Source organism: Apis mellifera, linkage group LG10 (genome assembly GCF_003254395.2).
Source record: "Apis mellifera strain DH4 linkage group LG10, Amel_HAv3.1, whole genome shotgun sequence".
Lineage (NCBI taxonomy): Eukaryota > Metazoa > Arthropoda > Insecta > Hymenoptera > Apidae > Apis > Apis mellifera.
This window is the reverse complement of record NC_037647.1, coordinates 2,466,637-2,481,672: the sequence shown is the minus strand read 5'-3', so window position 1 is coordinate 2,481,672 and position 15,036 is coordinate 2,466,637. Positions and strand designations below refer to the sequence as shown.

The 15,036-nt window shown below is 40.9% G+C and overlaps 1 protein-coding gene across 5 annotated transcripts in view; it reads right to left on the bottom strand.

Moving 5' to 3' along the window:
- Positions 1-15,036, bottom strand: part of LOC100576247 (frizzled 2) — a 122,783-nt gene that overhangs the window by 13,334 nt on the left and 94,413 nt on the right. The window contains exon 1 of one of the 5 annotated variants that reach the window (XM_006559225.3): positions 11,470-11,583. The exons of the other annotated variants lie outside the window; for them this stretch is intronic. Within the exon in view, the coding sequence (XP_006559288.1) occupies positions 11,470-11,539 (70 nt within the window). The 5' untranslated portion in view covers positions 11,540-11,583. Of the gene's footprint in view, positions 1-11,469; positions 11,584-15,036 lie in introns of those variants that run through there. 5 annotated transcript variants of the gene reach the window in all.

Genomic DNA, 15,036 nt, shown 5'->3' with positions numbered 1-15,036 from the left:
GATATATCGAATCGATCAAGATCATTTAATATATTATACGAGTTAATCAATGATTTAATTTTAAGGAAATTTCGTCGAAGGAAAGTAAAGGAACGATGTAGAAAATTATCGCCAAATTTTCGTAAAAGTAAATAATTTTAAGGAGATAAGGAACGAGGATGTTTCAATCTTTATCTGTGAGATATAAAATATCGAATCGATCAAGATCACTTAATATATTATACGAGTTAATCAATGATTTAATTTTAAGGAATTTTCAACGTGCGAATAATCTTTGAAAAATTTCGTCGAAGGAAAGTAAAAAATTATCGTCAAATTCCTGTTTCGTAAAAGTATGTATAATTTTAGTCCCATTGAGACTGAAATTCGAATGTTTCGCTCGAAATTAAAACTTTTCTTGCTCGCAAACTTTTGAAAACAAAGTTGGAGTGCTTTTCACAAAGCGAAGAAGCTCGAAACGTACTGGAAACTGTAGCAACAAAAAAATTCTGGTATTATTTCTCCGCATCGTGGAGGCACTGACGTTAATTCATTCGGTTAATAAGTAACCAGCTATCTAAACGTTACAGCTACGTACCATGGAGAACTCTTTTTCTATTTCGAACAATATTTGGCAAAACGAGCAAAAGTCTAGACACCTGTTGCAAGTCTAGCCGGAAAACGAGCCACTTTTCGCCGGCAAATACCAACCTTCGCGACGAATAGCCAGCTATTCGAGCTTCCATGAAAAATAAAAATCCCTTGTCTTCAACCCAAACCATCCCCGATCCTTTTCATAAATCAATATCTTCTTATTTGGATATATAATGCTTTTATCTGAAACTCAATCCATCAAATTGCAATGCTCGATAATTCTTATTGGATAAATCTTATCGAGAGAAATTTCTAACCCCTACTATTTCTTCACAATCTGTATAATTCAAAAATAAAATCTCGGATAAACTTTTATCGATCTAAATATAAAAAACTTCTTGCAAATACCAATGCCGAAATTTAATTAAAATTCAGTCTTCCAAATTCGTCAAGTATCCCAACAAAAACTTAATTATCCCCCCAACAGGGCCGAATAAAAGCGTGCACATTCTACCACGTCCCGTTTCCTTTAAAACTACACGATTTAACTGGCAAAAAGCCTGCAACGTGGTCGCGAGAATCGTTTATAATTCATCGCGAATAAACGACGGGAGGTGAACGATGGAATACCCCTCTCCCTCTCCCCCCATAAACGGCGAAATTAATTCCTTCCGAGAAGACCTCGATCGGGGGCAGAGAGCGGTGTTAATTATAGACGAAACGCGCGCGTCAAACGTTCGATATTCTCTCTCTCTCTCTCTCTGGAATGGCAAAGTCCAGTGTGGACGCCTGCCGATTGGCCGAGAGAGACTCGAGACGTAACCTCGAGGCGGAATTTCGAATCGGCGTCCCGTCGCGCGACGCGTCGTTGCATGATGGATCGACAACCGTGGAATAAAAATCGCCGAAGGGAACACGACGATGGGTTACAACAGCGCTGAGGAACAAGGACGGGGGAGAAGAGAGACGAAGTAGTGACCTACGGGTTTTCGTGGAAGACACGAAAGAGGAATAAATTCTGTCGAATAAATTCTATTCGCAAACTCCTCCGCCTTTCTGTCTTATATTTCTCCTCCTTTCGAATATATATATATATATATATATATATACGTACACACGCGTCGACGTTTTTTGCATAAATTATCCCGCGTTTGCCGCGGGAGGTCTGTCGCGAGGATGCTCCTTTCTCGATAGAGAAAATATTTAAGAGCGAGAGGGAGGAGGGGGAACGGTATCCGGCGACACAAGCTCGTTTTATTTCGCGCTTACTTCCCTCCCTCCTCTTTCTTCTTCCGATATATACTTTTCCTTTCTCCTGTTATTTTCACTTCTTCTTCTTCTTCTTCTTCTTCTTCTTTTACTTATTTTTTTTTTATATTTGCCTCGTCGATTTCGTATTTCGGTCGTGGAATCGTTTCGAAGAAGGGGGAGGAGGGGAAGGATCTTGAAAAATATATACGAGATATTTTTCTCGCGCGAGAGGGATCGTAAAAATGCGAGCCGCGATAAGAATTTGAAGGGAGCTTCCTGGGCGGAACGCAACCCTTCCAGAGATTCGAGACGCTCCCCGCCGCTGTCAGAGGGTAAATTGTTGGCGCGTTTTTCGAATACGGAACGCTGGGGCTTTTGCGGTGTAATTTTTCTTTTTTTGGATGCGAGGACTTTGGTCCACATAATCTATAATCGAAATAATAATAAAGATATCTCTTAATACTACTATTTTGTAATTTTTAATTTATCAAAAATTATATTTTCTGAAATCGTGCTTTTGCCGACAAGTAATCACGGATAAATAAGTAATAAATCGTATCGAAAAAAATTAATCGCGCGTAGTTGTCGTAGCAATGATAAAATGCTTCGAGGTTGGAAATTACTTGGCCGGAATGAAATTACGCGGAATTAAAGGTTTCCGAGTAAACACCAAGTCCGTGCCGGTATTTTATTGTATGTAATTTAAATAAATTAGGATAAGTCGCCGGAGTTGGTTAAGGATTCCTGGAAACGGGAAAGAAAAAGAACATCGCCAAGGATGTGACGAGATGTTATCAACGGGCGTAAAGGTGTACCAAAACCTCGGCGTATATATCTCCATAAATCAATTCAAATTACTTGCAACATCCATGGATGTTATACAGAAACTCATCTTGTACCGGGTTTAAATGACGAAGCGTTAAAAATATATCAGGGGAGCAAAGGAAGAGTTAACAGGTCTCTACTTTGAAACACTACACCTCCACCTCGATATCACGTTTCGTGGTTAAGTTTCACGCTTTGCATATTAAAAATAACGACGTTAATAAATTATCGTTTCACATTGTAAACCCCGTCCGTCTCGGTAATAACTATAGAGAAAAAAAATTTCCACGCGAATATTTCCTACATCGATATTTCTACCTACGCGTCGCAAAATTCAATTTTATTCCTTATTTCCTTTCTCTCATAATAATTTCTCCTGTCTTCATTTTTTCGAATATCAAAAGAAATTTATATCGCGAATTACAAATTTTAAATTTCCTTTCCGATTAATTTATAATAACCATGCTTTTATTCAAATAATTAAAGCATATTAAAATACAGCTGTGATGTCAAATAGAATTAATCCACGTCACGTTTCTCGCGTGATTCTTTACGAAAAAAAGAAAAAGGAAAAAGATATCGAAAATGTTGAATCGGGATATAAATGGTCAGTCATTAATTAAAATTATCCCGGCTTGTTTCGATCGATCGATCGATCGATCGAATGAGAAGCACTGACCGAATCGATGCGGACAAACGACAGGTAAAATATGTCCGCTGTCGCTCCAAACATTTTGCACGGGACGAAGATATACGTCGGGCGCAGCGTTAGTAGGGGAGAGACTCGCGAAAGAAACGCGGGATTTTGCTCTCGCGTGCTCGATGAAAAATCGTCACGGTGTTTCTTCGTCGCGTCGATCGATCCTTTCTTGACGTTCAATCTCCACGGAAGTCGATCTCATCGCCGATTCCCCTACGTCTCTTCACGATGACGCGATCACCGAGCGAATAGTGATTTATACTACCTCTCCGATACTCGCCACCCTGCAATAATGAAGGGAGATTTTATTTAATTTGACAGGAAACTTTTCTCTCTTTCTTCCTCCAATCCCGATTTCCCGATGTCTTTAAAGTGAGAAAAAAAAAATTAATCCATCGCGATTCAACTGAATATCAAACAAAATGTATCGATTGTGAACGTGTTTTAAAAGCGTTTTTTTGGGGGAGGGAAAAATGATTTTCACGCGATATTTTATGACCTTTTAAACTTTTCATAGTAAATCTCGAGAAAGACACGGGCGTGCTATAAAGAATAGTTTGTAATTTCCATATTTTAAATGTTACCACACGTAATACAATTATTAAGATTTATTGGCTATGAAAAGCTGAAAGCTATAAAGTTCCAAGAATTTTGATGACGAAAGAATAATTTCCTATGTTGCCTGCTTTGAAATCCTTGCAATTTTATTACCCTGTCAAAGAGTTAATGTAACGTACAAGTTATATTATTTAACACTTACAATACATAACTGAACACCTATGCAAGCCTTAAATCTTATTTTATCTACCTACTTATCATTGTTTTATACTTCCTACCTCCCAAGTTGTGCAATATATAACCAATTATAATTATTCTTTACAAAATCACGTATTACATACGAATACCATAAAATTTCAAAGGGTTCTAAATTAATTTACAATTTTTCCCTCCCCCCCTGCATCGATCTTTTAAATTTCAAATTATCCCATATAAATCTGCCAAATCGCAAAACGACAAACTCTCTCTCTCTACTCGAATCTCAAATATTTCCCTAAATCCACACACCCGTCAAACAAACAAACAAACAAACAACGCCAAAAATTTATTCATTTCCCGGATATCCCCTTTCCCAAAAAAAAAAAACTGGAGAACTTTATCCAGTGTCCAAGTGAACAACACGCGAATACACAACGGATCAATCGGCGTTACCCGGAAATAAACTCGCGGCTTTAGCACGGTGGTCCCCATAAAACGTCCCGTATGGAAGCGTGTCGAGAGTCGCGTTTAAGCGGTCATTAACGCGATCCGTGTAAACACAAATCACGATCCGCGTTAATAACCGGATGCCCCGCCATTAATTAACGCCGCTGGCCGTCCAAAGCGACGCGAAAGTGGCCCGTAAATTTGAATTAAACCATGGCGCGATAGGTGGTAAACGTCCTCGAATTAAATACTCTGCGAATCGGAACGAATCATTCCGAGAGAGATTCTTATCAATGGGCGCCGCGTTAGTCCTGGATTAATGGAAAATCGTGATTAATGGATCCTCCTCCCCCACCCCTCGATCGATATCGAAGTTCGCGTAATTTACACCCGACGCTCGGGCAAAAGTAAAACGGGATCGATACGTTTATTATATATTGTTCGAGGATCGACGAATTCATCCGGTAGAAACACGTGTTTCCGGCCGAGTTGCCCGCCGGTTCCGGCGAATCCGACTCGTTTATCGGCGAGGCGCATCGCTGTTAAAATGGCAATCGAAAACGCATGCAACGATCGCATCAGGAAATTTGCAGGTATTCCATTCCACACACGGCGTGGAATGGAACGAAGAAGCGTGGTCTATGCGCAGCTTGCACAAGCCTTGCGAGATTGTTCTATACGTATATACACGTGTATTTATGTAAGGGATAGGTAATGAGGGATTTCGAAGTTGCAATTTTCCTTATCTCGAAATTGCATCGACAGATGGCGGAAATTTGAGTACGAAACCTCATTTTGGATAATTAATCCGGCGCGAGATGATAATTTGGATGTATCGATACATCTGTGGAGATAAATAATATGCTGGTAAATTGATATTTCGTCTCTCTTTTTCACGAAAATACTAATTTATATTATATTCTTAAAAAGTCTTATTATACAAACGTACGTAAAGAAATTGTAAGATCGACAAATGTATTTATAACTCTAAGAGGATATAATGTGATAAAAAAAAAAAAAAGGAAAATAATTATCTTTGTAGAAATATTTAACAAACTTAATTAATTTAACTCGTCATACGATACGAATATTATCGGTAGAATTGAAATAATAATTAATTTCTCACACCTTATCAAGTTTGATAAAAAAAAGAAAAAAAAAAAACCATGCCTCTAAGAATAACTTTCATTATCTCTACCCGCCTTCTATCTCGCATTCAAGTTAAATTAAAACGATTCCCCACCATCGTATCTCCATAAACATTTTCCACGGGAGACAGGAGAGCTTTTTCCACGGCAGAGCGAAAATTATCAAAACTTTACCCAGTAAACGTTCCTCTTCTGCCTGGTACTAAACTTTTATGAGACCGGTCGCCATTTTTCCATATTACTCCGCCGCAACCGGAACCTCCTCCGGTCTCGCTCAACGATATTACCGACCGAGCGGCCACGCTCGGAGGCGCCCGTGGCGTTCGTACGAACACAACACCCGTTTCTCAATGTTATCTTGAGAAAAAGGTGGGCGGTTTGCGAGCGTTTCTAAGATTGGCCGCCGATGCGGCAACCCCGAGGGCGGCCAAACGAACAGGGAATGCGAAAACAAAACCCGATTTCGCAGACGTCCGTATATACAAAGACGAGTTTATTAAACCCTCCACGATCTACAATAAAATTTTTATTCCTCTACCCCTTTCAACCAAGATTATATTTACATATAACCTTAAATAAACCCTCCGGACAAAACGAATTTGACGAATGATTTCACCAGAAACTTTAATAAACGTCACAAAATTCCCACATTTTTTGAAGAAGTTCATTAACCTTAAATAAACCTTCTGAACAAAACGAATTTGACGAATGATTTCACCAGAAAACATCACAAAATTCCTATATTTTTTGAAGAAGCTCCTTAACCTTAAATAAACTCTTAGAACAAAACGAATTTGACGAATGATTTTACCAGAAACTTTAATAAACGTCACAAAATTCCTATATTTTTTGAAGAAGCTCATTAACCTTAAATAAAACAAGAAGAAGAACAAAACGAATTTGACGAATGATTTCACCAGAAAACATCACAAAATTCCTATATTTTTTGAAGAAGCTCCTTAACCTTAAATAAACCCTCCGAACAAAACGAATTTGACGAATGATTTCACCAGAAACTTTAATAAACGTCACAAAATTCCTACATTTTTTGAAGAAACTCATTAACCTTAAATAAATCTTCTGAACAAAACGAATTTGACGAATGACTTCACCAGAAAGTTTAATAAACATCACAAAATTCTTATTTTTTTTTTAAGAAGCTTATCAACCTTAAATAAACCCTCTAAATAAAACGAACTTGAATGATTTCACCAGAAACTTTAATAAACATCACAAAATTCCTATATCTTTTGAAGGAGCTCATTAACCTTAAATAAACCTTCTGAACAAAACGAATTTGACGAATGATTTCACCAGAAACTTTAATAAACGTCACAAAATTCCTACATTTTTTGAAGGAGCTCATTAACCTTAAATAAACCCTTAGAACAAAACGAATTTGACGAATGATTTCACCAGAAACTTTAATAAACGTCACAAAATTCCTATATTTTTTAAAGAAGCTCGAAACAAAAAATATATATATATATTTCCACGATACAAGAAACACTGGAACAAACGGGAGAGAAAAATGGAAAGAGAAGAGAGGAGAGAGAGAACGAAGTGGGGCAAGTCGCGAAAGGACCGATAACCGGAACTATTTATTAGAGCCCCATGGCGATACGCGCTCGCGACGCACCAGTCGTGGGGCCTTTTATGCGATTATAAAGCGCGCTTTATATACGTTTCCATGCGCCGTCCATGCGACCCGGCGGCTCTAATAAACTCTATATATCTTATTCTGGGACAGGCAGCGCGCAAACACCGGAATTTCTTTTTCGAGCCCGAGTGACACGCGCGAGCGTAATCGCGGCGAGCGCGACCGATCGTGCGCGCCAGGTAAAAACTGCGTAGAGGTATTCCTGATACTCGCCTACGTCGGGAGCTAATATACGAGCCCGCGTTTCTCGAATTAAGCCACGTGGTATTTTCTAATTTCTTTTTATTTCGTAGAGAGATTCAGTGGATCTTGGAATTTTTAAACGGACGACGATATTTGAATTTTTATATATTTGTTTAAAAAAAATGTATAAGGGTATTGAAAGTGAAGTGGTCGTCGCTGATGAAATATATACGAGGTTTCTATCGTTTCGAAGTGTATGGGAAGAACTCAACCTTAAGTTGACTACCGAGAGACATTTAGAATGAATCATTGGGCTCGGGCATACATGAATAATGGATCAGTCATGTGTGCTGGTTTCTTCATCAAACGAGGAGCGATGATAAATGCAGGTTATTTATATATCACCGATCTAGAAGATAACTAAAAATATCATTGGGTAATATTTTCCATTAAGCGTAGGAAAAGCTTTTTTTTAAACCGGTTCGAAACGATTCTGCTCCTTAAAGGGAATATACGAATATATCTCTCGGATTGATTAATATTTCTACGAGGTAGAAATATAGTGTATAATTGTCGGATTAAATATTGCAGAAACTCGCGATTCCTCCAGCTAAGATCTCAGAACTTTCTTATTACTTTCTAACAACTTTGTAACAAGTCCAAGTGGCTCCGTTAACGACTCTCTTCTCTCGATCGAGCACCATCTCTTAACACCATCCTTAATCCTCCACTTTGATTTAACAAAAAATATTCCATCTCCTGCATCTTTATCCTTCCATCAATACTTTCGTTTCGGTGATTTTCAATTCTGCCAATTTTAAAACTTTCAATCCATCATCAAACGTGTACAACACATAAAAATAAATAAAATTCGACGATCGTGATTCACCCATTCCCTACGACGAAAGGCTAGATACCTTCTCACGCCGAATTTAACCCGAAACAGGGAAAGACACGGCTATCCTTTCACGCCTCGTCTTCTGTATTTCCATCACGGAGGACCGTTCGACTCGGGAACAGGATACGACAACGATTGATGCACGCTATTCAACATCGCGAGAAAACAAACACGTATTCGTGTTACCGGGCCCAGAGAACCGCAGAGAGGAGGAGGAACCAAAGAGAAAAAGAGGTTAAAAAAGAACACTACAAGCTATAGAGTTCCGGGCCAACGTGAGCGGTGAGCTCCTTTTCAACTTCGAACGACGAACCTTCCTCCTCCTCCTCCTCCTCCTCCTCTCCTTTTCTCGTCCAGTCGAACGAGTTCAAGTCGAAGCGAAGGTGAAACCCGAGGAGAGTTCACCAGCAAAGGAAGTGGTCCGGGTATTGGGATCCACTTTAAAGTTGACACCTCGCGCGTTGGCCCGTTTTCTCTCCTCGTTAAGGGTTGGTTAAGGCGGAGGGGAGGGGGAAGCGCGGTCAGGCCTCGATGAAATACCGGTTGCGTGTTCCGGTGTGCGATTACGATGCCCGTCTGCATCCTGATCACGCGACATCGCCTTCTCTTTCTTCGATCCTTCGTGAAACACTAGCTCGAGGATAAACGGAGGAGGAGGAGGAGGGCGTGAAAGAGCACGGGAGGAATCCAGGCAAGCGTTAACACGAGAAACACGCTTCTTCTGAAACAATGATTTCCTTCTTTATCGTTCAAATTACGAGAGAATATTATTCTCCACGATTTCCTTCCGGTATCTTGATTAATTCTTACGGATTCTCGAGATATTTGCAAGGAATGGTTACGGCATAGCGATTAAAGGAAATCAAAAGAGCCACCCTCGAACTTCAAATACTCGCGAGCATCATAAATCTGGAAACATTTTCTCCGGCAATCGCGGCTCCATCGCTGTGACATTTCAACCCCGGTTAGAAAACGCGTGACTGGCCGAGCAACTACCGGCATTTCCACCGCGGAACAATAATCCAGGGGTTAATGGCAGCGCGGTGTGCCACGAGGACAGAGGCGGTTCGCAGCCGCTTTTGTCCTGGCTGGCGAGTTTACAGCTCGCTCGTCTCCACGAGTAAACGCGGCCAGGAGAGGATTACACAGCCCTGTGTCACGCCTATCCCTCTCTCTCTCTTCCCCCTCTCGCGCAAACTCGATCCTCTCTCTCCTCGTTCCTCTTTTTCTCCTTCCGTTTTCTGTATTCTCCACACACGCGTGTATACACACGCTAATTAATTAGGAGTGAATTATGGATTCGTTGGGCCCGTTAATTGGACCCGTCGTCGTTCCTCCCGATGCGTGTCCGCGTTTCCTCCTCCTCCTCCTCCTCGCCGTCGTCTCCTTTCCTTCGGGGCGGATGTGCACCCCGAGGAGCTTGTGTATAGCGCTCGTAACTCGTGCGCTATCGACGTTATCGAGCACAGGGTTTCGCAATGCTGGTGTCTGACAGGGCCGCAACAACCGCCAATCGGTGGTTGTGAATATATATATCTCTTCCTCTTCTTGTTGGCGAAGGTTGGGAGGAGGAATACGTTCGATACGTTGCAGGTATTGTTCGTTCCACGAGTGAAATCATCTCTTACGGGTTGGAAATTTGTTTATGGGAACGCGATGATCGAGATAAGAAGGGGAATTGTCTTGTTGCGCGTGAATATTTGAGAAGGTTTCTCTTCACATGATCGAACCAAGGATCGTGGTTGCATTGTGTTTTATTTATGGCGTCGAGTGGAAAGTTTTTTTTCAAACGAGACTTAAATCTTGAAATTTAGAAATGTTGAGTTTTTTCTTAAGAAAGGGATTTAAATAACGAGAGTTTGAATTTGAATTTTTTGAAGTACAGGAAATAATGGTGAATAGCGTTTGCGCGAAGGATGCGCTGGATAAAGAGGATATTATTATTTCACAGGTTCGTTGAAGGAAGCGACGTTTTATTAGTTTTTCTTCTCCCCTTTCCTATTCACGAGAAATCATTTCATACGCCGACTCACCACTTCAACTTTCGCGTATTTTTTCAACAACTCCCTTTCTTCGAATTATCTCCAAGTCATTCTCTCTATAATAAATTCGCAAAATCATCTTTGACAGATGAATACGTCGAGAAATATCCTTTGAATATCTTCGCGCTGAAGAGAAAGTTGAAAGGGAAGAAATTCTTATCCCCCGTTTATTTTTCGTCTGCAAAAGGCCAACCAAACCTTACCCCGACCATTTATTAACAAAATATTAAAAAATATAATTTTCCAATCGAAAAGAAGAAGAAATTCTTCCATTTGCCGATGTAATCCTCTTAAATCCTCGCAAAAAAAGAAATCCTTTCAACCCTTCCTTCAGATCCACACTGCGTCTTAAACCTCCGGCAGACAATAATTCCGGGAAGGCATTAACAAGGTGGCCATATGGAAGAATAGAAAGAGCTGCTCTCTCGATAGAGAGCTTCAAACGGCGTTTTACCTGGCCTGCTCTATCTCTATCTATTTAGCCAGAGGCCAGGGGAGGAGGCGGTGCAACGATGACGCGTTGGAACACCATGGCAAGTCGTTGCCACGGCTCGCTGTTTACTTTTCACGAACAGGCAGGCAGGCAGGCAGACGAGCGAACGAAGGAAGGAAGAGGCAAGCAAGGCGTGCACCGGTCGTCCTCTTGCGTCGTATATACACTCCGGCGAAACCAGCTCGAAAGATCTTGCAGGTAGGGCGGCGAAGGGAAGGTCCTGGGCTCGACCTTCGCGTATAGAGAGGAGATGGAAAGAGGCTCGAGACCGTAAATCATCGTCCTACTCTCTCTTCTCTCCTCGAGGTACGGAATAGAGGAGAGAGCTTGCGCCTCGAAGATGACGCATCTGATGGAAAAGGGAGGAAACGAAGAGAGGGAGGGGGAAAAAGAAACAGAAGCGAAACGAGGCGAGGCGAAACGATAGAGCGAACGGGAGGAATAGAGAGGGACGAAAAAGACGGACGGGACCTCTGGTGCGCGCTCGTTATACCTCTCTTGCCGCTCTTATCCGCGACGATCTGTCTCCTACCCACGGCTGGCCTTGAACCCGGGGTGCGCATCGCCCAACGAGACCGTTGTCGTGGCCAGCTCTCGCCTCGATGCTGCTCTATACCAGGCTAACCTGGACGTACACTCCATGCATCCTCCTCTCAGAGATGTGAAGCAAGTATCTGCTGCTCTCCCAATTATTACTATAGTATTATAACGTGTGATATATGGATAGGTGATCGAGAAACGAGACGAGACGAATAGCAATTAAGAGATAAATGAAATTTGTCGAAGTTTTTAAATTTGAAGATTCACTCGACGTGCAATTACGCTGCTGACGATTCGTTGGCCAATAGATGTAACGTGTCTTTAATATCGTTATTAATTTGCAATTGTAATTTATTGGCTGTGAAAGGAAAAATTGAAAGTATCAACTTTCAAAATTATATTCCTAATCTTCTCACTCTCGTCTGTTCTTCGAAAAAAACCTTGTTCGTTATTTCAACTTTGAGATTACCCTTTTCTTCTTGCCTAACCACCTTCGCATAAATCACCGGAGGAAAACGAATCCTAGGTCCGAATCTAAAGGGGGAGGATGATCAGTTTCCGAAGAAATCCTCTCTCTCTCCACTTGGTCCACATGTGCCCTTAATTAGGAAGCGAGTTCCTCCGATTTACGACGAGGATACACAGCTCCCTTAATGAGGGGGTGCCACGTTTCGTGTTTACAGCCTCTTTAAACGGCTCGTTGTCACTTAATTATGTCTCGACGAGTGGCGAACGCGTGACGCGGAGCGAGAGAACGAGTAAAAAGAGAGAGAGAGAGAAACCTTGCCTTGTTGAAGGTGGAACGCGATCAAGGAGCAAGCAGCGTGGCAATGCTCGATTCCGCGTGATGAACGAGCGTGACGCCGCGAAATATTCAAAGACGCGAGTCCAATCCCGATGAGCACGTGAACAGAAACTGGATGGAAACAATGCGAATGGAAGAGGCCGTTTTGCTATCTCGCTCCCTCCTCCGCGTATAAATTGCGCGCCACGAGAGAGAGAAACCAGTCGCCGCTGGCTAAACGACTCCTCTCTCTCTCTCTCTCCTCTCGAAGCGCTTAGGAAACGGTGGTTCGCGAGACAAATTGGAGAAGTTACCGAAAGGAATCCGTGGAATTCACGGCGGTCGCGAAATTCGTCCCTCTTTCTCTTTCTCTGATATTATACCGATCCAACTGAATTTATTTCGTTCCGTGTCCGTTCTGGAGGGGGAGGGTTCCTGATCCTTTGGAGGGTTTTCGAGATCCTGGAAAGGGGAGATTGGATTAGGTCGAGTTCTTCAGGGTGCAATTCTGCGAGGATCGATCCGGATGGTTGGAAAGTTTGGTGACCGAGGTTATACCGGGTGTCTTGAAGGTTTTTGTTCTGCTCAATTCGTTTCATTTGTGGAATTTCATTTGTTGAAATATAATTTAAATACATCTGCAAGAATTAATTAAGATTAGTATAATAATTTTTTTTTTAAATATCAATGAGAGAAAATTACTTATCTCCGCATGTTTTTGATAAAATATGTTGCATCTCAACGATTCGTGCGATAATTCTTGCCAATTCTTTTCTTTTTTATTATCATTTCATGAAACTATGAATCCATTCATGATAATCGCACCACTCTCAAACACGTTGACCAAAGAAATACGAGATACAAGCTATTTATATACTTCTTTTTCCCATTGCGAAACACGGAGGGGGAGGGGATAAAATAGAGAAACAAATAACAGCATCTGAAATAACCCATCGATACTGCTCGAAATGCAAGCCAATGAATTTTTAATCAAAGCTCGTGGGATCAGTCGCCAAGAGGTGTCTCCAGTTATGCGGCCGGTAACGGTAAAGCGGTTAATTCCCGACCTTCACGGCTCGTTTTTGCGGGGTCTCGAGGAGAGACGAGGTATCCAACAGGACCAGAAAAGAAGGAAGGAGAGAGAGAGAGAGAGGCCGACTGGTTTCCACGCGGCCGACGCCAATGCAAATCGCTACCGATGCATCACCGAGCTGTCAACCGTTCGTTGCTTCGCGATAAACTTTCCCGCTCGTCCGCTCGAACCGGCCCTCGCCCGGCAAGAAGAGAGAAAGAGGAGAGGAGAGAGAGAGAGAGAGAGGAGAGTGGCCTCTTCTTCTCCGTGTGCACGACCGATATGCGCGCGTGTGCATCGTGCGCGCGACCGCGACCGCAAAATAAAATTTACACCGCTGTAAACGGCGAGACAATGGTCACGTCCGCTGAAAATCGAGATTCGAATCGTTTCACCGCGGTGAACCTTGGCTGGAATGGTATCTGATTTGTTGCTGAACGAATGTCAGGGCCCTCGGGGTTGGGAATAAGGAATTATAATGATTGTTGGGCATCGTTAAGCATCTCTCTTTCTCTCTCTCTCTGATGATATTGTTCTCTCGTCGTGGATTTACGGGAAAATTTAAAGAAGAAGATAACATTCAAGGTAGGAAATAATGTACGTTCGTTGGAAGCGAAGGATGAAATCAAATTTTCTACTCCAAGATCCTTTTATCTTTTTTCAATTATAAAGATATGAAATTGGGTTTGAGTATATATTGAAAAAGAATTGAAATTAATCTTGCAATGGTGAATCTATAAGGAATAATGATAAGATTATGTCGAAGAAATATAACTTGAACAACATAGTTTTATTAACGTAACAACCTCTTCAAACAAGTTCGAAATGTGCTGAACGATTTTTCTGCATATCGGAAGATTATATCGAGGAAGAAAAATTATAATCTCTCGAATGTAACAAAAAGTGAGGAAAAGCAATCATTATGATAATTTAATTTAAATTATTATTGCACGTTATTTATAATCGTAACAGTATTAATCAGAAGCAATTTATGAAGATACTTTACGATACAAAATCTGCGAATATGAAGAGAAACGATTTAAAAAAAAAAGAAAAGAAAAAATTATATATTTTTGAATAATGTATGTAAACAATATTAATCGAAAGCAATTTTCGAAGAGGTTTTACGATGCAAAACTCGCAGGCATGAATAGAAATGAATTTTAACCGTAAAAAATTAAAGAGAATATTACAGATATTTCGATTTGAAGAACGCGTGGCTACCTGTTATAAAATATTCTATATACAACATATAAGCTTGTTTCTTGTTGAACAAAATCTGTTGAGCAAACAGTGTTCGACGAGCAGAAACAGGAAGAAAAATCTTGTATAAATAAGGTCGGATGATGCGTTGTTAAAAAGGGACAAGAAGCAGATAGGAAATGAGAAAGGGAGGAAAAATAGTAACCGGTTTGTAAATCGATAAAAAAAGACCGTCTAATATACGATGTTTATCTTATCTGTTTATTCAAGTCCTGTTTACTATTTGACATGATCAAGGTAGCGTTTGATCAGATTCGACAAAATCGTCGGAGATAAGCAGTGGTTTTCTATGCGATTAGACATGTTTTCTCGTGTTTTTCTACAGATTTTTTTTTTAATCTTCTCACCATTTTTCTTCAGATACGTTTAATATCGTGTAATATCGAAAAATAAATCCCGAT